At 39.1% G+C, this 25,358-nt stretch overlaps 1 protein-coding gene across 6 annotated transcripts in view; it reads right to left on the reverse strand.

Moving 5' to 3' along the window:
- LOC126293740 (serine-rich adhesin for platelets-like) overlaps nt 1-25,358 on the reverse strand; it is a 396,910-nt gene that overhangs the window by 139,331 nt on the left and 232,221 nt on the right. For all 6 annotated transcript variants that reach the window (XM_049987087.1, XM_049987088.1, XM_049987085.1 and 3 more), the window contains one exon: nt 18,468-19,208. In XM_049987087.1, coding sequence (XP_049843044.1) covers nt 18,468-19,208 — 741 coding nt within the window. The remainder of the gene's footprint in view (nt 1-18,467; nt 19,209-25,358) is intronic.

The following is a 25,358-nucleotide window of genomic DNA, read 5'->3' on the forward strand; positions in this document are numbered from 1 at the left end:
TTCAAAAGAAAGCATTCTCATAATTATGGCACGGATTTTAATGACAAGCCATATTTTTGTCTTTAACTGTAGAGTAAATTTTACAACAATTTATGCACAAATCCAGGTGTTGTAGTGTAGCAGGATTTATTCTTATTTTGCATATAAAGTCACTTTTCTTTTCTTAATAGTATATCATATTTTGGCCAACCCTTGCCAAAAATGCATATATTTGTCGTATCTTACAGGACACAGACATAAAAACAAGAAAATGTAGCTCACAAGTGACCAATATGTAAATAAAATAGAAAGAAACTTCCACATGGGAAAAATATATTAAAAACAAAGATTCCAAGACTTACCAAGCGGGAAAGTGCCGGTAGATAGGCACAATAAATAAAACACACAAGCTCACACACAGAATTTCGAGCTTTCGAAACCGACAGTTGCTTCTTCAGGGAAGAGGGAAGGAGAGGGAAAGACGAAAGGATGTGGGTTTTAAGGGAGAGGGTAAGGAGTCATTCCAATCCCGGGAGCGGAAAGACTTACCGTAGGGGGAAAAAAGGACAGGTGTACACTCGCACACACACACATATCCATCCGCACATACACAGACACAAGCAGACATTTTGTTACATATATGTTATATATATGTTGAAAATGTCTGCTTGTGTCTGTGTATGTGCAGATGGATGGTGTGTGTGTGTGTGTGTGTGTGTGTGTGTGTGTGTGTGTGTGTGTGTGTGTACACCTGTCCTTTTTTCCCCCCCTATGATAAGTCTTTCCGCTCCCGGGATTTTATTGTGCCTGTCTACCGGCGCTTTCCCGCTTGGTAAGTCTTGGAATCTTTGTTTTTAATATATTTTTCCCATGTGGAAGTTTCTATATATACCAAACAAAAGCACTGGCAGGTCGATAGATACACAAACAAACACAATCATACACACAAAATTCAAGCTTTCGCAACCAACGGTTTTTTTTTTTGTAATTGTGGTGTTATTTTTGGATAGCTTATTTTCCAATCATATTCTTTTTTATTTTCAGATTTCGCTGCTTTTCAGTTTTATGTTCAAACTGAATATATACATATCCATTACATTAGATTACATTACATTTATTGAAACAGCACATCTGATTTGGCTAAAAAACAAATCTTCAAAAATAATCCACCAGAGAGCAAATAAACCTGCATATAATGGGCCCAAACAATGCACAAAGTGTTTCAAAAGAAAGCATTCTCATAATTATGGCACAGATTTTAATGACAAGCCATATTTTTGTCTTTAACTGTAGAGTAAATTTTACAACAATTTATGCACAAATCCAGGTGTTGTAGTGTAGCAGGATTTATTCTTATTTTGCATATAAAGTCACTTTTCTTTTCTTAATAGTATATCATATTTTGGCCAACCCTTGCCAAAAATGCATATATTTGTCGTATCTTACAGGACACAGACATAAAAACAAGAAAATGTAGCTCACAAGTGACCAATATGTAAATAAAATAGAAAGAAACTTCCACATGGGAAAAATATATTAAAAACAAAGATTCCAAGACTTACCAAGCGGGAAAGTGCCGGTAGATAGGCACAATAAATAAAACACACAAGCTCACACACAGAATTTCGAGCTTTCGAAACCGACAGTTGCTTCTTCAGGGAAGAGGGAAGGAGAGGGAAAGACGAAAGGATGTGGGTTTTAAGGGAGAGGGTAAGGAGTCATTCCAATCCCGGGAGCGGAAAGACTTACCGTAGGGGGAAAAAAGGACAGGTGTACACTCGCACACACACACATATCCATCCGCACATACACAGACACAAGCAGACATTTTGTTACATATATGTTATATATATGTTGAAAATGTCTGCTTGTGTCTGTGTATGTGCAGATGGATGGGTGTGTGTGTGTGTGTGTGTGTGTGTGTGTGTGTGTGTGTGTGTGTGTGTGTGTGTGTGTGTGTGTGTGTACACCTGTCCTTTTTTCCCCCCCTATGATAAGTCTTTCCGCTCCCGGGATTTTATTGTGCCTGTCTACCGGCGCTTTCCCGCTTGGTAAGTCTTGGAATCTTTGTTTTTAATATATTTTTCCCATGTGGAAGTTTCTATATATACCAAACAAAAGCACTGGCAGGTCGATAGATACACAAACAAACACAATCATACACACAAAATTCAAGCTTTCGCAACCAACGGTTGTTTCTTCAGGAAAGAGGGAAGGAGAGGGAAAGACGAAAGGATGTGGGTTGTAAGGGAGAGGGTAAGGAGTCATTCCAATCCCAGGAGCACACACACACATCCATCCATACATATACAGACACAAGCAGACATATCTATGATATGAGATTGACAAAAGGTCTTTTATTTTTAGAATAATGATCAAATGTTATTTCTCACGGATCTTTTGTTATAAGTTTCTTATGTTTCTCTAAAGGCTCTATGCAAGACTGACCAAAAAGGTGATGAACTTTTTTTTAAGTATTTCATTTCATGGTACTCGCATGTTGATTTGACCTCTGGACTGACTCATAAGTAAAACAATAATTTTTCTTCTTCACTGTAATGTTCGATTAAAGTAATGCATTTAGGATACACTCCATTCACACTTTTATGACATGCTTCATTAATAATAACATCAACAGAACACTGAGACACCATTTTTCAACTGCACATTTCAAGAACTTCTAGCTAAATAAGTGTGAGTAGACAACTGTTGGTGTAAGGGGAAACACAACAATCAGACTTGTACAGGCTTGCAAATGCAACTGTTAGCCTGCTGAAGCAATTACCACAGGATTGTTTCGACAAATAATTATTAGCTAGCATAATGTGGTGTGTTACATTATGCAATTGGTATACTTTATTTAATTAGCCTACCAGATATTCGAGATGTTAAAAAACTTATTTTTGACTCATGTTTTTAATATTTTTTCCATAACTTCTAATTGAATCTCAAAGTTGAAATTTATACTGAAGTTTGATATCATAAAGGTTTATTAACTGTGAAATTTTCAGATTGTCCCCAAACATAGATATTGCAGGCCACAAAATGGAAAAATTAAAAAAATCAATTTTTTAAAATAGCGTAATTTTTAAATGTAAGCTGCTTACCATTGATACTCCATAAAAAGTAACTACATTATACAGTATAATAAAAAAAGTAGTATTAAAGCTGGGAAATTAATCTTTCTTTGGACAACTACTTTTCAAAAACTTAGTTTTTTTTAATTTGTGGCTGATAGCTTTGAACTATTAAAAATATATTAAAGAATGTATTTGGTTAAGTGATAATGATGTTAATTTGTAGCCCAGAGTGTGATGAACTAAATGCATTCTATCTGAAAGGCTCAGGACAATCCACTACTGAATAATTGTAAAAAAATGTAGATGCTTGCAAATACAAAAAACACATGCGGCCGGAAACAAATACGGCTGCCATTATAAAATACTAAACAATAAATTTTTTTAAAAAAATATTTTTGTGACTACTAAACATTGGGGAATTCACCCAGCAGATATAAAATTTTTCTGAGATGGTTAAGCAACCAGTGCTGGACCAATTGGTATGGATTGACCCAAACAGTTGCAGTAACCCAACATACTTCATACCCTGACTAACAAAAGTAAAAAGCTGATATTGTAAAAATAAACACAACAATTACTACAAAGCTTTATTTATCAGGATTACGGCCAAAAAGGAGCCTAACATGCTAGTCAGTTCACTGACATAAGACATTATTGTGTGGATTGAACAAAACATTCTCGAAGCGCACAGAGGTGGCTTCTGATCAGATATGGCAATTATCGCTGTAAGAACTGAATTTGATTAAACTTATTCATTATGGATCTGTAAGAACCTATGAATGCTTGTTCAATGTAAATACATGAAACTAGAACCAATCACTTTTTTGAAATAGTTATTTATTCAGGAGTCAGTTTTTGAACCTTTTCAGACTCATTTTCAGATGGTGTACAGGAAGTTACACAGCTATTTCAAAGCGTAATGCTAAGTTCTGGCTCTGTGGCAAGAGGATGGAGAATGCTTTAATGCATCATTACGAGTACTGTTTATGAGCCAATATGAATCCAAAATTTAGTTTTGTAGTTACTGTGTTAATAACCATCTGTCTGCTACAAATGTGATGGCTAATTGCCACCACATCTCCGCTTTTACAGGCTATCTATTCATATACACTGTGATAACAAAACTTTGCCAGCATCCAGTACATGCTGTACAACTGTTACTTGTTACAAAACTCTTCACAAAAAGGTATGACATAGGCCTACTTTACTCAAAGATACTATTTGTTTTTGTTTGTATGTATTGAAGTCAATGTATGGGATAATACTTTAATCAAAACTGGTGTTAATTTGAAAGTCAAAATAAAATAAATAAATAAATTAGTGCAAGAACAAACTTCCAAGCATTTGGTGTCCTATTTCTTCTCTTATATTAACATGTGGTGCAGCCAGTTTATGAGCAACTACTTTATTCAAGATTAGCATTAACATGGATGCCCAGAATTACCAAATTCATAGTTATAGTATCTGCAGTGAACAGCAACTGTTTGTATGACCATGAATTTTATATTTAAAATTTAAAAACAAGAAAAAAAATTTCAAATGGACTGTTGACTTACTACTGTTGTTACATTAAGATGATCTGGAATATTAGTAAAGGCAGTTCTGTTTATTCCATCTAAAGGTAATTTTTCCTTCAGAATTTCAAAGGTTTTCTAGTTCAAATCAGTTAATCAATCAACCAACCAACACTGCCCTCCCCCACCCCCCCCACAAATCCTCCTCCTCTTTACATTTTAACTACTTTGGTGTCAATGTAAATATCCTACCACAGAAAAAATGCTGTACTGTATGTCTAAATGTCAAACCCCTCTACTGCTAAAATAAATCAGTACTTTTACACATATTACCTTTAGCTGAAACAAACAGAATCTGCTCTTACTAAAGTTCTAGAGCATGTTAATATAACAGAAATAATTCAACAGTTTTTCTTTTTAAATTTTAAATGTAAGATTCATGATTATACAAACAGCTGCACTGCATTGCAAATACTATAACTCTTTATTATTTTATTACTGGATATTCTTGTTAATGACAGTCTTGATTAAAGTATTTATTCATAAACGGACTGTATTTTATGTTAATATAAGAATAGAAATAAGACATCAGATCCTTTGAGGTTTGTTCTTGTACTAATTTATTTATTTATTTTATTTTGGCTTTCATGTTAATGCCAGTTTTGATTTAAGGATTTCCACATACATCGACTTTAATACATGAAAAATAATAATAATAATAATAATAATAATAATAATAATATCTCTGAGGAACGTAGGCCTAAGTCATATCTCTGTGTGAAGATTTTTGTAACAAGTAACAGTTGTATAGCACATACTGAATGCTGGCAAAGTTCCATTATTACAGTGTACATGACATATTCTGTAAATGAGAGTGATGTGGTACCAACTGGCCATCACAATGGAAGTAGACAGATAGATATTAACAACAAAAGCCACCCATACTGACACAGTAAGAACAAAACTAAATTTTGGATCAAAATTGGCATATAAACAATACTCACCATACTACATTAAAGCTTGTGCTATCTTCTTGTCACAAAGCCAGCACCCAACATTAGGCTTTGAAATAGCTATGTAACTTCCTGTACACCATCTGAAGATGAGCCTGTAAGGTGGCTCATGGAATAAATAATTATTTCAACAAAGTGTCTGGTCATGGTTTTATGTATTTACAACCAGTTTTGGTTATATGGATTTTTCAATACCAGTTTAACTGGACTACTAAAACTGCTCAAAATAATTGGTTTCTGAAATAAATGATTTTCAGTTTTTTATTTTTACGATTTCCAGTAATAAATGTAGAAATTGAAAAAAGGTTTAAAAATTTTTGACTCATTCAGTTTCAAGATATACAGAATCAAAATATTAAACTAATCAGGCAAATAAAGTAAAACTGAATCTGTACACCATTTGCTACTTTTTGAGAAAAGTGGTATGTGGTCAAATACCACAAAAAATCACCGGTATCCTCCTATTAATCCTAATTTTTTGGAACTCTGCTAAAAAATTATGTTTTAATTGGGGATCATACCCTTTTTGAACATTGTGAATAATCAGTGCTAAAAGGTGAAAGCAGAGGATGAAGAGATCTGTTTTTCGTATTGATTTGTCTGTTTTCAAGGGCTACAAGCATGTACATATGTACCATCAAATAGATGTCCCAGAAATGCTATACCAAGTCTTATGCTGCGTGTGTATTGCTCATTTCTGCTGTCATTGTTATTTTAATGACACAGACTGCTTTTCCTATTTTATTTAATAATGCAATATTTCAAAGCAATACAAATTTTTCAAATAAAACTTACTCCTTCTTTAAAAAAGCTTCATTTAAAAATGAAAACTTTTAGCACTGCTGTTATGGCTACTTTTTTTAAAACTCTGTTATTAGTAAAAAAAACACCTGTTGTAACTGATATCAAACAAGAACCAAAAAATACCAGTTATTCAGAAATAAAATGCCAGTATCAGTTTTAACCAGTAGCTTTTTCTCATCCCTACTTCTGACGTCATAAACCTTGCACATGTGGTCACTCTCTTTAGTTTGAGTACAAACTCAAGTCTGGTACAACATGTCAAAAATAAAGTGCTCCAACAGCTTGAAGTTGTGAGACTTTGTTTGTGATCTTGGAGAGATGTTCTTACACACTGACAAGGAAATATTATTTTTTAAATTATTTGAAGTTAAAGTTGGTGGAGAAAAGCACTTTAACATGCAAAAACTCTGTAATATCACCAAACACAGCAGTTGTGAGATGAGAAGTGCTAAAGATGACAACAGACAAACACTGTTATTTGAGCAACCATGGCCATCTTCAACCGTGCAAGCACTCTTCAAGGACTTGTGTGAGATGATAGTGTCTTGCATCATCCCATTACAGAATCTGAAGAATCCATGGCTCAGATATTTCTGGGAGAAGTATACAACACATTCAGTTCCGGATGAATCTATATTAAGAAAGAGCTATTTATCTGTGGCCTGTGAGAAGATGCTCAACAAAATATAAATTGTGTTACTGACCAAAAACAGTCTGGATGTCCATAAATGAAACCACTGATATGGGTGAGCGTTAATGTTCTGAATGACGTTGTTGGTGTTCAAACAGCTGACATGCCTGGAGAAATGTTTCTCCTAATATGTGAAGCTCTCAAGAGAGTAAACAAATCAACAACTGATGTTGTGTTTGACAACTCTATAATGCTACTGTGGCCAGATGGTGTGAGAAGAGACGATGTTTGCTGCGACTAACAGATGATGCTTCATACATGACTAAAGAAGCCAAGGGGCTTCAGACATTCCATCCCAGTATGAAGTACATCACTTGTCTTGCCCATGTGTTACACAAAATTGCAAAAGAGATGTGATCAAGTTACTCTGATGGGGACAAATTAATTTCTTGTTGCAAGAAAATCTGTGTGAAAGTTTTGTTATGGGTGTAGAAATTCAAAGAATAAGCACCTTCACTGTTCCTCCCCCCTCTACCTATTCTTACACGATGGGGTTCTTGCTTATGTTGGGAGTATAATTGCACCAACGACACTAAAATAAAGACAATCTTTTATGAGCTTGACAGCAATGAATCAAGACGTGTTTACAGGTTCCTCTACTGTAAATCTTGTGCAAATGAAAGACAACTTTTCAATGGCATTAAAAACCATCACATGACTAGAAGCTGCTGGTACAAAGATGTTTACAGGTAACTCGACCATAAATCATGTGACTAGAAACTGAAGGAACACAGCTGTGTGATGCCCTGTATATTGTGTAACATGCGCAGAAAGATTTGGGCTGTGCTTGTGGTTATAAGGCTGACAAAGTGAACAACATATTGCAAAATGTTCAGTAGAATCCTGGATATTCGACAATATGCAAAATTAGTGACAGTCATTCTGGGATTGCCACAACATTGAAAGCAATGAACCAAAGCTGGCCTGCAGTGACCCCTCCACCTTCAAATACACTTCTGTGGCATCCTGAATTGTAGACAGGAGTTTTTTCTTATAAAAAAATTATCCGCAGCAGTGACAATTGTAGCTCTTCGAATAAGGAAAACCAGAAAATGCACCTTATGATCCAGTGCAACTCTGCAGAAACTGAAGATTGACAGTGTTTTGTTAACCAATTTGGCACACTTTACGCAACTGGTGTGCAGTAGAAAAAACACAGTTTTATTGTCTGGATAAGTGGTGGTGTTTTTACTACACTTTCTGTCCCCCCCCACCCCCTTTTCAGCCTCCAGCAGATATCTCAAAAGTAAGTGCCAGCTGGTTCCAAACACTGCAAAAAGTAAGCACTATACTCACAACTTGTTCAGAAGTGAATTTTGTTTGATATATATATATATATATATATATATATATATATATATATATATATATATATATATATATATATATTAAAAACAAAGATTCCAAGACTTACCAAGCGGGAAAGCGCCGGCAGACAGGCACATGAACAAAACACACAAACACACACACAGAATTACGAGCTTTCGCAACTGGCAGTTGCTTCGTCAGGAAAGAGGGAAGGAGAGGGAAAAATGAAAGGATGTGGGTTTTAAGGGAGAGGGTAAGGAGTCATTCCAATCCCGGGAGCAGAAAGACTTCCCTTAGGGGGAAAAAAAGGACAGGTGTACACTCGCGCACACACACACACACACACACACACACACACACACACACACACATATATCCATCCGCACATACACAGACACAAGCAGACATATTTAAAGGCAAAGAGTAAGGGCAGAGATGTCCGTCGAGGCGGAAGTACAGAGGCAAAGAAGTTGTTGAAAGACAGGTGAGGTATGAGCGGCGGCAACTTGAAATTAGCAGAGGTTGAGGCCTGGCGGATATCAAGAAGAGAGGATATACTGAAGGGCGAGTTCCCATCTCCGGAGTTCGGATAGGTTGGTGTTGGTGGGAAGTATCCAGATAACTCGGACGGTGTAACACTGTGCCAAGATGTGGTGGCCGTGCATCAAGGCATGTTTAGCCACAGGGTGATCCTCATTACCAACAAACACTGTCTGCCTGTGTCCATTCATGCGAATGGACAGTTTGTTGCTGGTCATTCCCACATAGAAAGCGTCACAGTGCAGGCAGGTCAGTTGGTAAATCACGTGGGTGCTTTCACACGTGGCTCTCCCTTTGATCGTGTACACCTTCCGGGTTACAGGACTGGAGTAGGTGGTGGAGGGAGGGTGCATAGGACAGGTTTTACACCGGGGGCGGTTGCAAGGGTAGGAGCCAGAGGGTAGGGAAGGTGGTTTGGGGATTTCATAGGGATGAACCAAGAGGTTACGAAGGTTAGGTGGACGGCGGAAAGACACTCTTGGTGGAGTGGGGAGGATTTCATGAAGGATGGATCTCATTTCGGGGCAGGATTTTAGGAAGTCGTATCCCTGCTGGAGAGCCACATTCAAGGTCTGATCCAGTCCCGGGAAGTATTCTGTCACAAGTGGGGCACTTTTGGGGTTCTTCTGTGAGAGGTTCTGGGTTTGAGGGGATGAGGAAGTGGCTCTGGTTATCTGCTTCTGTACCAGGTTGGGAGGGTAGTTGCGGGATGCGAAAGCTGTTTTCAGGTTGTTGGTGTAATGATCGAGGGATTCAGGACTGGAGCAGATTCGTTTGTCACGAAGGCCTAGGCTGTAGGGAAGGGACCGTTTGATATGGAATGGGTGGCAGCTGTCATAATGGAGGTACTGTTGCTTGTTGGTGGGTTTGATGTGGACAGATGTGTGCAGCTGGCCATTGGACAGATGGAGGTCAACGTCTAGGAAAGTGGCATGGGATTTGGAGTAGGACCAGGTGAATCTGATGGAACCAAAGGAGTTGAGGTTGGAGAGGAAATTCTGTAGTTGTTCTTCACTGTGAGTCCAGATCATGAAGATGTCATCAATAAATCTGTACCAAACTTTGGGTTGGCAGGCTTGGGTAACCAAGAAGGCTTCCTCTAAGCGACCCATAAATAGGTTGGCATACGAGGGGGCCATCCTGGTACCCATGGCTGTTCCCTTTAATTGTTGGTATGTCTGGCCTTCAAAAGTGAAGAAGTTGTGGGTCAGGATGAAGCTGGCTAAGGTGACGAGGAAAGAGGTTTTAGGTAGGGTGGCAGGTGATCAAATCAACAATAATGTTTTTAAATAAACTTGTATAAAGTAATGAAAACTTTCGGGCTAAGAGGCCGTGGTCCAATAGTATAAATACTTCTCCCTGACGTTTCGTTGCCAGCCTCGGGCAGTATCATCTGAGGTGGCTGCTAGACCGTTGAGGTCCTGTTTATATAGAGAAATCAGCTGTCGTGGAACATGTTTTTGAAATGGGTGACCAAGAAATAAAATTTAGTGAGACAAGCGTGCTAGCTAAGACATCGCATTATTATGTACGTATGTATAGAGAGGCTGTAGAGATTTTTGAACACCACAACAATTTTAACAGGAAAGAAGAAGGCTTGAAGTTAGATAAGATACGGCGATCGACTTTGTACCAAAATGTGACAATCGATTACCTTCGATTGAGAGTAATGACGCCAGCCAGAGATAGTTTTACCGTTGACAACACGTGACGAGTGGTGGCACCCACTACGCGCTCTATATAAACAGGACCTCCACGGCCTAGCAGCCAGTCGTAGACTCACCTCAGATGATGTTTGCCTGCAGCTGGCAACGAAACGTCAGGGAGAAGTATTTCTACTATTGGACCACGGCCTCTTAGCCTGGAAGTTTTAATTACTGAAGACGCCAGCCGTGAAAGCCTACATGCTATTAAACTTGTATAAACTCATATTTTATATTTAAATTAATATTTACATATGTTTTAGCCCACCAATACTTGCATTGTTTGCTTTTTTAATTTTTTTAGGTCATAAAAATTCAGGCCCTACTCATAACCTCAAATTTCTGTTTGGAGAAAATTTGCTGTCAGCCTTAATACAGGTTGCCTCACTTACCTTGAGCACCACAAGTAATATTTTGTGCAAAAGCAAATCTGTTAAGCAAATACTGATTAACTACCAAGGGAACATTAATCAACATGATTTCCTATTTTGTAGCTTTATTTCAAAGATATGAAAAGCGGTGCATTATTTTTAAGTAGCACAGCTGTCAAACTTGAGAATAGATTGTCAGTAATCACATGACAAATGAAGGGGCATCCAGTTTCCAGGAAGAGAATTTTAAAAATTACAAGCTAAGCCTGATATAGACTCTTAAATGGTATATTTTAGAGATTTTCTAACCCTAAATAAAGAAGATATATTTATTTCTATGCTCATAGTAAAATTAATCCAATTATCATTTTCATTAAAGAACACTTCTTCAGACTCACTTCCAGTGAATATGACAGGAGAATCTGCAATTGGCATCTGATGTTCCCTCTGCCACATCCACATTTACTACTGACTGCTGCCTCATATAGGCATTCATATCTGCCACATAGAAAGTATCACAATTAACCCCCCCCCCCCCCTTTCTGCTCTTTCAGAAGGTGGCAGCTCACTGAACTTGATGACAAAAACTTTTTTCAGAGTCAGGTAACAAATCCTGTTGTTACTGCTGTTGCTGCGATATTGCGAAACGAGAGACTTAATTTTTTTATCTGGCACTGCTGTTGGAGCAAAGTAACACAGCACTCTTTTTTAGGGAATCAATGCTTCTGTACAATATTTCAATAACTGTGAGTCCAAATATTCCAGAGATATTTTTTTGTCTCATAGAGAGTGACAAAATTCATAAATTTTGCTTCTTGTCCACTTGTAAAAGAACACACATAAAAACAGCATGCTACACTACAGAACAAAAATAAACACTAGCACTGGGTAGCAGCTTTTAGCGGTAGCAGGCCAGGAGTAATGTTAATCTGATTTGTACTGACACAACTATGGAACCGGGTTTTGTGTTGCCAACACATTGCGAACATTGTCATCCAGTATTAGTCACAAACAATCTTGGGAACATTCGTTATATTCCGCCCACCATTGAAGATTGCGGACATTGTGGGATCAGTTAAGGACAATCTGTTACTATGAAAGACCAGGATTTACAAGATACCATGCCAATGTGGTATGGCGTACATAGGTCAAACCACACGCACCTTGAAAGAATGCTTCACTGAACATCAACGTTACACCCACCTTTTGCAGCCAAGCAAGTCCGTTATTGCTGAACATTGTATTTCTACTGGACATTCAATGGAGTATGAGAAAACAATGGTTTTCTCCACTGCAACGTCTTTCTAGGGTTCCATTATTAAGGAATCCGTAGAAATACACCTGGCAGAAAACCTGTTAAACCGTGACAGCGGCTATCAGCTGGACAGTGCATGGAATCCCATCATCTCTACGATTTGCTCAAATTGAAGACGACAGAGAGTATCGACGGCCGAGGCAAACAGCAATGCAGAGGGCGACTGAGTTCTGCTATTCCACCAGCGAGGGCGCTGCCAGCAGACAGTGTGGTTCATCTATCAAGTTTTCGATGCATGCGCAGGATAGTTACAGTAAGCTATATATTGCGGAACGGAGGACGTTTTCGCCAGTCTGCGACAGCTCACCTGAAGATGACTGGCAGGTGCCCAGTTGAAATATCGTGCGAAGTATTGAACGACAACTGGCTACAAGCCCGAAATTTGTTTGAACAGTCAATTCACCAGGAAAATTTTAAAATTCACACTGTTGGGAACACGTTTTGAACTCAGTGTAAATGCACCTTTAGTACACCACAGTGACAAAATCAATAGTAAACAGATTTACTGTGTACTGAGGAAGGAAATCATTACAATCTATAAAACATTTTAGTGGCACATGTTTAGCAAAATGCAAACAGTACCTTTTCCAATTATTTTTTTAACATCAAACAGTAAAATGTCTATTTCCATAATTTTTAGTAACTCCTCTTCACTCTAATTAAGGTGACGAATCTGTAACGATTATGGATAATCTGGAACAGTTAGCATGCATGAAATAGCGTCCTGTTATTCTTTATTAAATAGCCTCCTGTACTATTTATTCAGTAATCCACTTCCTCTCTTCAAGACTTGTTCAAAAACTTATCAGAGGGTACCATTCATGAAAACATGATGTTATAGAAAAAGGTAACACAAAACTGACTTCAGCTCTCCCGTACTAGCATACAATGAAAAACTGAGGGGTAAGTTAACGTGTCCACTCACTGGAGTTGATGGTAAATGAATGGAAACAGAAGGAAAATTCACACCAGTCACTCAGTCAACTGTCTTCAGTTGAAGGTTGTGCAAGTACAATGTACACCAGTGAAATGAGTGTACAAATGCTACTCAACTATGGAGAAGACAAGTTAGTGCAACAGTAATTGTAAAAAGGTGGGTGGTTACCAGCATATCTCTTTTTGTGAAGTTCTGCAGCTTGAGTAACACTGAGATTATTTTCAACCACTACAAAATGTAGGTAATGCTGATGCAATTTCTGATCAAGGGTTGCCGTAACTTTACACAACATATCATTTAAAAGTACTATAGTACTAAACTACATGTACCCTTATTGTAAATAAGAAAACATTATTGTTTTGTTTAGTGTCAACTCCCAACAGGTGGGAGAGTTACATTGCTTTGCATACTTCTGTACTGCGTCCCAGTACACAAGAGTTAAAGACAATTTTATGTTGTGTTTTCAACATCATGTTTATATGAATAGTACTTTGTGATGTGTTCCTGAACAGGTCTCAGGTAGAGGAAGGGATTACAAAGTAAAAAATATGTTTTTTTTATTTATTTATTTTTTTTTATACTGCTTTTCAAACCTTCATAGCGAACAAAGTTACAAGAAAGGCAATTGTGTTGGTTAATTAATAATGTGCTTCCATGTCTTCTGCAGACTTGTTCCGATTTTATGTGCAATATTTTGACGACTGGCCTAACCATCTTCTTCCGGCACTACCAGTTTCGCAGTTACATGTACTCGCTGCCTGAGTTCCAACCAGACTAAACTACTGTCGATTTCGAGCCACTATTTATAGCAGAGTTTGATGCCTTATGCTCTTGTTTTTCAGAGCTTGCACTGATATTCTTTTTGAAATTCTAGTTCTCTCAGTGTTTCCCAACTCTAGTGGATCTGGCGGTTAATGAAATTTTAATAACTCTAGTGCTGGATCCCATTATTTAAATTGAACCATCTGTCCCTGTTTATTAGGTTTTCAGACATCTTTATTTCGATAGCCTCCTTAATTACACTGTCTCAGAAACTTTGCATTTGCACCATGATATACTCCAGTCAGTGCTAGGCAACAGTTCATTTACTTGGTTACTTGGGGATTTTGTTGATGTTCCGTGCACATCTTTTTAACTGTTTCGATAGTTCATCCTGTGTAAGACATGCCACATTTGTATGGAATGTGGGGAATAAAATACACTGGATGTCATAGATCACAAGGAGTCTGGAAGGTAGATAAGTGATTTTTGGATTCTCTTCCTCAGTCTCAACTGCTACACATTTCACAGAATATCAGAAAAGAGCATCAAAAGGTGTGGTGGATGTCACGAATGGCACTCTGCTATAAATAGCAGCATGAGACCGAAAATAGTTCTAAGTCTGGTTTGAATCCACGCAATGAGTATACTTTACAGCAAAACTAGTAGCACCTGAAGAAGATGGTTCAGTAAGTCATCAAAATATTGTGCACAAAATGGAAACACCACTTCAGCAGAACAACCAGAAAAACAATATTGATTTTCTGGGCTTGAAATTCTTCTAAATGTCTCATCATCAAAGAGTTGATTTTTAAATGAGAGCAAACGCTCTGCGATTTAAAAAATTCATTGTACATTCTCGCACATAATCCATCTTGCGTAAAAGGAAATTTACTTTGAAAATAACGCTTTTTGAACCACAATTCGCAATATTTCCCCACTACCTGTTAGAAATAGATTCATTTCAGCAGTAGCCAGAGAGCACCAGATTAGAGGCGTCACCGCGCTTGCACAGCTACGGTGACATAGGAAGCCCGTATGTTCGTATGTGTAAAACACTAAAAGATCTTACATTATGTCATAAAAGAAACAACACATCAGAGGATACTCCAAGAGCGTCGGAATTTCACGAACCATAATGAAATGCAAATTCGCCTTAAGTGCACATTCGTATGCCTCGACCTAATATTAAGCTTTTCGGTGTGGTTTTTGGAATGTAAATTTTCTTGGAGTACCAGTACTGTATTATCTCATGTTTCATTATTTATTATGGCATAATTCAATATGTGTTAGAAGATGAAAACGTGGACTCAAAATGCAGCAAACAGTTGAAACTAGCCAATAGTGTGGAATTAAACACCTCATTTCAAATAGATTTACTGTTTAAGCAGGAAAGCTTGATAAAAGCCAAATTTCTTTAGCAAACCGACAAAAATAACTTCATTGTTCTGCAAGTTGATTAATGCTTGACTGTCATAAAGGTAGAAATAAAATAAAATCTGAAAGCAGTAACACATTTTAGCCTTCTGTAATTATGTGAATGTATTTTAATTTGCTTGATAGCTCCGAGCCACAGAAATCTGTTTGTTTGATGTGACAGCAGTAAACAATGAGGAAACTCAGACTGGTCTGTACATCAAAACGTTTAAAATTAAAAAAATAAAGAGAGAGAGAGAGAGAGAGAGAGAGAGAGAGAGAGAGAGGAGAGAGAGACAGAAGACGTTTCAAAAATAAGTTCATTTTGTAGTGCACATCTTTCAGACGAGTCTGATACATAAAACATATATCTTAGAGGAAATGTAGGAGATGTTATTTGGTCTTAAGTGCCACGCCTCTTCAAACAACTGCACATCACTGTATTTCACTCTATGGAACTCAAAGGTATATATTTTGTAATGGATGGCATCAAACTATTTCAGGACAACGGAAATTAAGAACTCTTCACAAAATGAGGACTCTTTATTGCCTATTAGCCAATAACTGTCTCTTCTGTGTGACATAAAAGTAAATACAGGATACCTAAAACCAGTAAAGGCAAGAGACAGGTAAGACAATACACATTTTTTCAATACTTTGGTCCTCACGATTTTTCTCTCTAATCTCGCTACAGCTTTATATGGCATGCTTTCCTTTCTGCGAAAGATTAAAAAAAGTTTGTCAAACGTTTTGCTACATGAAAAATCAAAATGTCTTCTAATTCTGAAAAAGCTGTTAATACAAATAGTACCAAGACTGGTGTGGTTTCTCGATCTGACTACCTCTATTTTGTCACTGTGTCCTGCATAAAAGAAAATAAGCATTTCTAATATTGCAGCAATTGTAACACACACCAAACAAGCGAGACTGTTTCGGCAACGATGATAATTTTTATAGTATGATGATATAATTCACATTCATACCAATTTGAAATACCTATTTGGCCTACTTCAGTCAAAAAGCTTTATGTTTGGAAATAGTTCCACATTTCATTCATATGCTCCAGTTTCTCATGCATGAAACTGAAGAGTAGTAGAACGAAATTTTTGTATAAATTTGGAATCGTCATACTCTTCCATAATTTGTGTGATGTCCCCGTTTTTTCTCCTTCTTCGTTCTAACAAACAATCTTGTCATCACTAATTCTGTAACTATTCCTACTACTGTCAAAACTCATTCTCCATTTAACTTTACTAACCCTGCCACAATAACCAGTTTAGTTAACCAGCGATTATTCTCTGGTTAGGCGTTATTACGTGTTTGTACAATGCATTTTTCACGCTACTCCCAGAATGGAACTTAAGCACCTGCTAGCTGGGGACTACAACTGGCCCTGTCTAATGTAGCGATCTGGCAAAAAATTTCCTGTCAGAATTCTCTTTCTTGAACACACCGAGAAGATAATACATAATCTTTCTTACCTGTTATTCCTGTTAGTCATTCATTTCCACTCTGGTAGTCTGAATCTATGGATTTCGTTAGAAATTACAACTATGCTGAAATTTTGCAAACCGAATCAACAACATAAACAAGCAGCAGGTGGCATTCACCAGTTCGGCTTTATTTCGCTCAGTTTGTCTGCAGGAAGTTCATGTCTAGATGCGACGAGGATTCCCCTCGCAGAGACATCACATGCACTATGCACGTATTCAAAAATAAACTTATAATTAATTCGGAAATCAACTTAGAATGTGTTCAAAAATGTCCAAAAACCAGCAGGGGTGCATTTCAAAATCATATGAATAATCGATACACCGACGTGTGCTGCATGCTAGGTGCTTTGTAAAAGAAGGTTTTTTTCCCCTCAAGAATATGAATTTGCCCCCTCGCCCCGAAATTGCTGCCTGGTTCAGATACTATGGTTTGCTGTCCCCCTCCACTAGATCCGGGCCTGCTGCGCACATGTGAATCTGGCAGCTTGGGCGTGCCAGTAAAAATTTTCCGGATACCCCATGTGGCTGGTTGCTGCTATTGCTGCTTACACAACACAACAGCCACATTTCTGTATATAGAAACAGGAGAAGGTATTACTCACATGCAACTCAACTGCACGTGTGCACGAGCCTGCTCGGAACTGCTTAAATGAATCTAATGTAAACAGTTGTGACATCATGCTCATGGGAGGCAATTTGTTGTTATGTAGCATTGCAGTCTTCCTAAAGCCTTTGACACATTTTGCTGTTGGCAGACGCTTGTATGTGCACTGTGTTATTTTATATGGTGCATTTCATTTGCAATTTAAGTTTTATTTTAGTTTTTTTCTCTCGTTCATGTTTTAATGCTGCAGTATTATTCTGCAGTAGCAGGATACAGTATAGGTTCTTACCACACAAAATTCCAAAAATTTAACTGTTCACTAAAACAACAAGAAATTTCTGGAATTCTAAAAAATTGAAGAGTAGAAAATACATGAAACATACTTGACAACTCAGCAGTATCCCTCCTGAAACTATACCCTTACGCATTGAAATTGAACAAATTGCTACATGATGAGTGCTTAAACTGAACAAATTAAAATCATGATAAGGCCTTAAATATATAGCTGACTACCCTGAGCAGAGCCCTTAAACTGAACAAATTACTCTATAATGAGCCACTTCCCACTAAGGTGTTCTTACACCAAAACTCTCAGTAAACAAGCATGATGGTGGATTTAGAACTCATACTGTATATGTGATACACGTATTTGAGGCAAAATTAATGGGAAATATGAATATTCATTTGGTATCTGTTCTCATTGAAAACTGTGGATATCACCGCTGACCAAGTTATAACATTGGAAACAGAAGGCTGAACAATAATTAATAATTTTAATAAACAGATAATAAATAATTAAGTTATGATCAAAAAGCTTCAACAATACTGCCAAATAAGAATAAAGCAGTTCAAAGATATTAACAAAATTCAAGACGTACAAAATAATCATCGAGAACAAGAGGCACAATATTGCTAAAGTTAATACAGAAGATTTCCTCACCTGAACAACTCGCGAATTGTGAAAGTGCTGCTGTGGAGGTGTCTGCGGGGGTTGTACAGGAGGAGGAGGTTGTGCCGGAGGTGGGGGTTGCATAGGAGGGGGTTGTACTGGAGGTGGAGGTTGTACAGGAGGTGGGGGTTGTATGGGAGGTGGGGGTTGTGCAGGCGGTGGAGGTGGAGGAGGCGTGCCCCTCATAATGGCCGCCATGGCCTCTGGGCTCGTGTCCCACATCTCCATTCGTGGCCGGAAGTGCGTAGGAGTAGGCAGCAATGGCGGCCTCTTATTCTGGATAGGCGGTGGCGGTGTAGTGTAGCGCACGATGGGTGGCGGGGGACAGGTGAACTGAGGACGCCCCTGGCAGTGCAGAGGGTTGAAGCCTTGCTGGAACAGAGGAGCCGGACTGGTAATTTGAGGAGTTTGGGGGCCATAGTAGTTGGGCGGGAATGGGAAATTGTATGGTCCCTGTTGCTGATGAAACTGTGGGACAGGGGCCGGTGACTGCGGTGGTGGAGGTGGCGGCGGCTGCTGCGGCTGCGGCTGCTGCTGCTGCTGCTGCTGCTGTGGTGGTGCTGGTGCTGCCTTGCGAACACCCAGTTCCATCTCAATGCGGTCATCCAGGGATGGGCGCTTGGGTGAAAATTTCAGTGACTTGCTCGCCGGCGGTGGAGACGGAGGCCTTTTTCCGTGTGTGGTCCTAGTTTCTGATCTTGAACTGAAGCTGTAGCCGGCTAAGTGTTCCAACTGCAAACAGAACATAAAATTTGAAAATTACTTAGAAATGTCTGAAACAGAGGAATTTTTCAGTATTATTTAGTAACTGTTAGGAATAATACGGGTCAATAATTATTTTGTAACATGAAACAAAATACCATTGTTGCTTCCCTATTGTAGTAACTACTAAAACATAAATTACTAAGACAGTCATATCATATGTGCTTTTTGTTCTGTTTTCAGCATCATTGGATTTATTCTGTACTTCGGATTGGAAATTTTTAGTAGTGCAGTTAGCAACACTAATGAGTCATCAGTGGTGGAAATAAGAGATGTTTCGTCACCTGTCAGCTCAACAAAATTTGCAAATTCAGTTCAGTGGTTAATGAGAATTGTGTTAGTTCTCAAGTTCTCAAAAACAGTTTAGTTCTGTAATGGGTACATAAAATCAAAAAACGTCCAAAAGATCACTGAATACATTTCATTATATTTGTCACTATTCTGTTTTGAAAGGCCAATATGAAAAGATATGAAAAGACGTGTGAAAAGTATATTTCTTATATTCTCAGTAAGGATTACGTGATCAAGATAAACAATGAACTCCACAAGTTTGTTGTGTACATGTGACAAACTCTAATAAGGTGCATGAATGGTAACAGAATTCAATGCCATTTTGCTGCACCTATGTTTTGGTGCGAGTCAATTAACCATTTTGGTTCAAATGGCTCTGAGCACTATGGGACTCAACTGCTGTGGTCATTAGTCCCCTAGAACTTAGAACTACTTAAACCTAACTAACCTAAGGACATCACACACATCCATGCCCAAGGCAGGATTCGAACCTGCGACCGTAGCAGTCGCACGGTTCCGGACTGCGCGCCTAGAACAATTAACCATTTTGATGACTGTTACTTTTACACAATGAGCACTGAAGGATATTGCAAAAACCAAAAGAATAAAATTATCTATTTTAATGTGCCATTAGACAAGTTCCACAACAAACACATCCATTACAATGGGAAGATACTGAAGTCACAGGATAAAGTGATGAGAGAGATTCAATTTAGGATGCTTCTTATAGTAACTTTGATCCCACTTAGGAACCTGAAAACTCTAAGGAAGCCCATTTCATCTGGCAACTTAGGCATCTCGAAGCAGCAAGCTGAACTTCTTAGTTCCACTTTACAAGAACAGAATCTTTTATATGAAAATACCACCATAACATCCTTTAGGTAAAGAAATGTTCCTTTGTCAGCATTCGATAAGCAAGAAGGTAATGTCTGCAAATTGTTTTGACATTAAAAGGTTACTAAAAGAGCTCAGACTAGATCATGACCAAGGCTGGAAAGCAAACCTAAGACTATAATTACTTTCTTACTTATCATTTTGATTATGGAAACTGACTTTGGACATAAAAGAAACACATTAAATACTGACAGAAATTTATCATTACAACAGAAGGGTCACAAGCAGTTTTTTAAAAATCTGGTTTATACCATCCCCAGAGCCAACCAACTCATACCTATTTATTGTTTTGATTGTAACCACTACATAAAAATATTGCATGTATTTATAATATTATTATTAAAAATAAATAACCAGGAAAATCATTGCACTTGGTTATAATAATACTGACATGTTTCTACTCAGTGCGCACACCCACACCCATGTATATCTCTTCTGGAAATATCACTTTGCCACGAAGAAAAGTAATCCTAATCCTACTCCTAATGATCCAACTCCCCAAGACACTATCCAAACTGAACCCTGCCTGGAACAGTTCCGTCCTCTGTCACAGCGGGACCCACCTCCTCTTCCTCACAATAACCCTCTCCAAACCTTCCATGAATTTCTCACTTCCAGCCTTGCCTCTTAATCCTTCTTGAAAAACGTTAATCCTACTCCCAACATCACCACAGCTGAAGCCCAGACTATCCGTGATCTGAAGGCCGACCAATCTATCGTCATTCTTCCGGCGGACAAGGGTTCCATGACCGTGGTACTTGATCGTTGGGAGTATGTGGCTGAGAGACTGCGGCACATGGAATGTTTCCCTCTATTATATATAATATAGGGTGTTACAAAAAGATACGGCCAAACTTTCAGGAAACATTCCTCACACACAAAGAAAGAAAATATGTTCTGTGGACATGTGTCCGGAAACGCTTACTTTCCATTTTATTACTTCTCTTAAAATCACATTAATCATGGAATGGGAACACACAGCAACAGAACGTACCAGCGTGACTTCAAACACTTTGTTACAGGAAATGTTCAAAGACCTGTGTCTGTATATCTGTGGATGGATAAGGATCTATCAGCGCTTTCTTGTTTGGTAAGTCACAGCAACTTTGTTTTTTTATATATATTTTTCCCACATGGAATGTTTCTAATAGAGGGAAACATTCAACGTGGGAGATGGAAACATTCCATGTGGGAAAAATATACCTAAAAACAAAGATGATGTGACTTACCAAACAAAAGTGCTGGCAGGTCGATAGACTCACAAAACAAACACAAACATACACACAAAATTCGAGCTTTCACAACCGGCGGTTGCTTTGTCAGGAAAGAGGGAAAGAGAGGGAAAGATGAAAGGACGTGGGTTTTAAGGGAGAGGGTAAGGAGTCATTCCAATCCCGGGAGCGAAAAGACTTACCTTAGGGGGAAAAAAGGATAGGTATACACTCGCGCGCGCGCGCGCGCGCGCACACACACACACACACACACACACACACACACACACATACACAGACACAAGCAGACTGCTTGTGTCTGTGTATGTGTGGCGGATGGGTGTGTGTGTGTGTGTGTGTGTGTGTGTGTGTGTGTGTGTGTGTGTGTGTGTGTTACCCCTAAGGTAAGTCTTTCCGCTCCCGGGATTGGAATGACTCCTTACCCTCTCCCTTAAAACCCACATCCTTTCATCTTTCCCTCTTCTTCCCTCTTTCCTGATGAAGCAACCGTGGTTTGCGAAAGCTTGAAATTTTTGTGTGTGTGTTTTTTTATTGTCTCCTATCAACATACCAACGCTTGGTAAGTTACAGCTTCTTTGTTTTATAAAAGCTTCACAATGCAGCTGTACAGTACCATTTTCATAGTAATACTAACAAAATATTTATACTTCTAATTTAGAAATGTAATGGGGAAAGTTGCATAGCTTTCTTTACAAAATTAAGTCAGTAAGTTTCACTCTGTATTTGCTTCTTTGGGAAAGAAAGAGCTATAACGCTACTTTTTAGCTATCAACTGGTTTTCTGCACCTTCTCTATGTTTTTAATTTTCTTACCTTCTTGTTTCTTAATGTTTGTAGCACTTTGCATCAGTGCTTGGGCTGCACTAACTCCCATTAAGTCCTTTTTCTTGGCTGCTTCTTTTAAGCACTCATTTCAATCATCCAGTAATTTGTCGACAGTCCATTTTCCTCTTTTTCTTCTTCCTCCATCTTTTCAGTGCCTGTTTACCAACAGCAGTATTTAAGTTTTCTTTTTGAAACTCATTTGTTTGTCACAACTTTTCTTTTTCCTGTTTTTCTTTTTTCCTCAGTTTTTCCTCACACACTCACTTCTCATCTTCACACTACTGCTTGTACCAGACGAGCACTGTCCATGCCAGCTGAGGAAGTTTCTGAGTGATAATTTCAAAGTGAGCCATCTCCTCTATAATAATGGAACACTCATAGATGGTCCAGAGGACACCAATTACAACAGGACAGTTCCGAGGGATTTGGTGAGGTCTAGGATTCTTTGTTGAGGAAGGATTCTGTGCAGCTGAAAACGGATCAATAATAGTTCATGATGACCTCTTTATTGAGGCTCTATTACAACTGTTAGCGGACAATGGCAGACTATCACTGTATCTACCCAGTGACCATAGCCTCTAGCTGCTGACTGCAAGTTCCATTACTGTATTTTCAGGTTCTTGTGACAGTGCAGCCATCAGCTGTGGCTGTGAGGATGACAGGCTTCATTCTGCTCCAGGGCTTCCATTGGCACCCCGAAAAGGACACAGCTGTCTGCAGCCTCTCGTCCCACTCTCGGGATGGTGGCCAATCGCAGAGCTGCCCCTGGACTCAGATGCTTAAGCAACATGCAGCGGTTTGTGTCCCAACCTAGTCAGAAGCGTCCACGTTCTAGGTCCAGAGTAGCACATTACCATCCACTTGCTCAATGATGAGGAGACTGCTTCTCTCTACTGACGTGATGGTAACATCAACGTTAGCGGCATTTGCAGTTCTGGGCTGGAACTGAGGATCTAGTTGTCATAATTGGGCTGCAATACCTCCGTGAAGGGTTACAGAATTTGCAGGCTGTTGAAACAGAGGTGGTTGTGAAGCTGTTTTTCATGGCATGTAATACTTATCACAAAATACTTCCAGATTCAATGAAGCAGCACTAACATAAAATTGATTCATGAGTGTTCTGACAAGGTTTGTAAGCTCATTAGGAATTAGAGGAATTAAAAGATCTCTCTTATGAAAGAAACGGGCCTGAAACACAGTCATGAACCTTTCCTCCAGAAGCCTTAGCCCTACAAAAATATCAGTCCCCTCCTTCTCCCGGTCCCTACAGTGGAAATACTTTTTTGCCACCAACCCTACCAACCAAACTCGACCAAAGACCAATGCTGAACCCTGCATAACTCAGTTCACTCCTCCATCTAACTGTGATCCACACCTAATGCCCCCAATTACCCCCTGTCAACTCTCCAGAATTTCTTAAACTTGAACCTTGCCTCACCATCATTCCCCAAATCCTTGAACCAGCAAACTAACCTTACTTCCACAGAAAGAACTGCAGTCCAGCATCTAAAAACTGATCCCAATCTTATAATTTTACCTGTGGATAAAGACTCTACCACTGTTGTTTTGAACTTCCCACCTATTTGCTTCACCTAGTCCCACTCAACCCAACAAGCCACCATCCTAGATGTTGACCTCCACCTCAAAGACAGCTACATCTGTACCTCTACCCATATCAAACCTACTAACCACCAGCAATACCTCCACTTTGACAGCTGCCATCCGTTCCATACCAAGAAGTCCCTTCCATATGGCCTAGCCACCTGTTGGTTGGGTTGTTCAGGGGAGGACGTTCTCATTGGATTAGGGAAGGACGGGGAAGGAATTCAGCCATGCCCTTTCAAAGGAACCATCCCGGCATTTGCCTGGAGCGATTTAGGGAAATCACAGAAAACCTAAATCAGGATGGCTGTACATGGGATTGAACTGTCGTCCTCCTGAATGTGAGTCCAGTGTGCTAGCCACCTCGCTAGGTCCTAGCCACCTGTGGTCATTGCATCTGCGGTTCTGAACAGTCCCTCTCGATGGTCTCACTGAAGCCTTCACAAACCGTAATTATCCTCCCAACTTTGTACAAAAACAAATCTCCCGTGCATTATCATTCCAGTCTCCCACCACCTCACAAAATCCCACCATCCAGCCACAGAGGAGCATTCCCCTCGTTACTCGGTACCACCCAGGACTGGAGCAACTGAATTACATTTTCCATCAGGGTTTTGACTACCTCTCATTGTACTCTGAAATGAGAAATGTTCTGCCCACTATCCTTCCCACACTGGTATTCCACCTTCCACCAAACCTACACAATATACTTGTCCCTCCCTACACAACCCTTGCTCCGACCCCTTAACTAATGGTTCATACCCCTGTAATAGACCTAGATGCAAGACCTGTCATATATCCTCCCACCACCACCTACTCCAGTCCGGTAACAATTATCACCTATCCCATCAAAGGCAGGGCCACCTGTGAAGTCAGTCATGTGGTCTACAAGCTAAGCTGCAACCAGTGCTGCATCCTATGTGGGCACGACAACCAACAAGCTGTCTGTTTGCATGAATGGCCGCTGACAAACTGTGGCCAAGAAACAAGTGGACCACCCTGTTGCTGAGCATGTTGCCAAACATGACATTCTTCATTTCAATGACTACAGCCTATGCCATATGAATCCTTCCCACGAATGCCTGCTTTTCTGAATTGCACAGGTGGAAACTTTCCTTGCAATATATCCTATGTTCCTGTAAGCCTCCTGGCCTTAACCTTTGTTAGCCAGTTTCCTCTCCCACCCAGCCCCTTCTCTGTTCCCATTCCATCACTACACAGCCCTCATTCCTCCATTGCACCAAGTCTTTTTACTTCCCTCATTTTCTGCAACCTCC

Source organism: Schistocerca gregaria, chromosome 10 (assembly GCF_023897955.1).
Source record: "Schistocerca gregaria isolate iqSchGreg1 chromosome 10, iqSchGreg1.2, whole genome shotgun sequence".
In the NCBI taxonomy this organism is placed as follows: domain Eukaryota; kingdom Metazoa; phylum Arthropoda; class Insecta; order Orthoptera; family Acrididae; genus Schistocerca; species Schistocerca gregaria.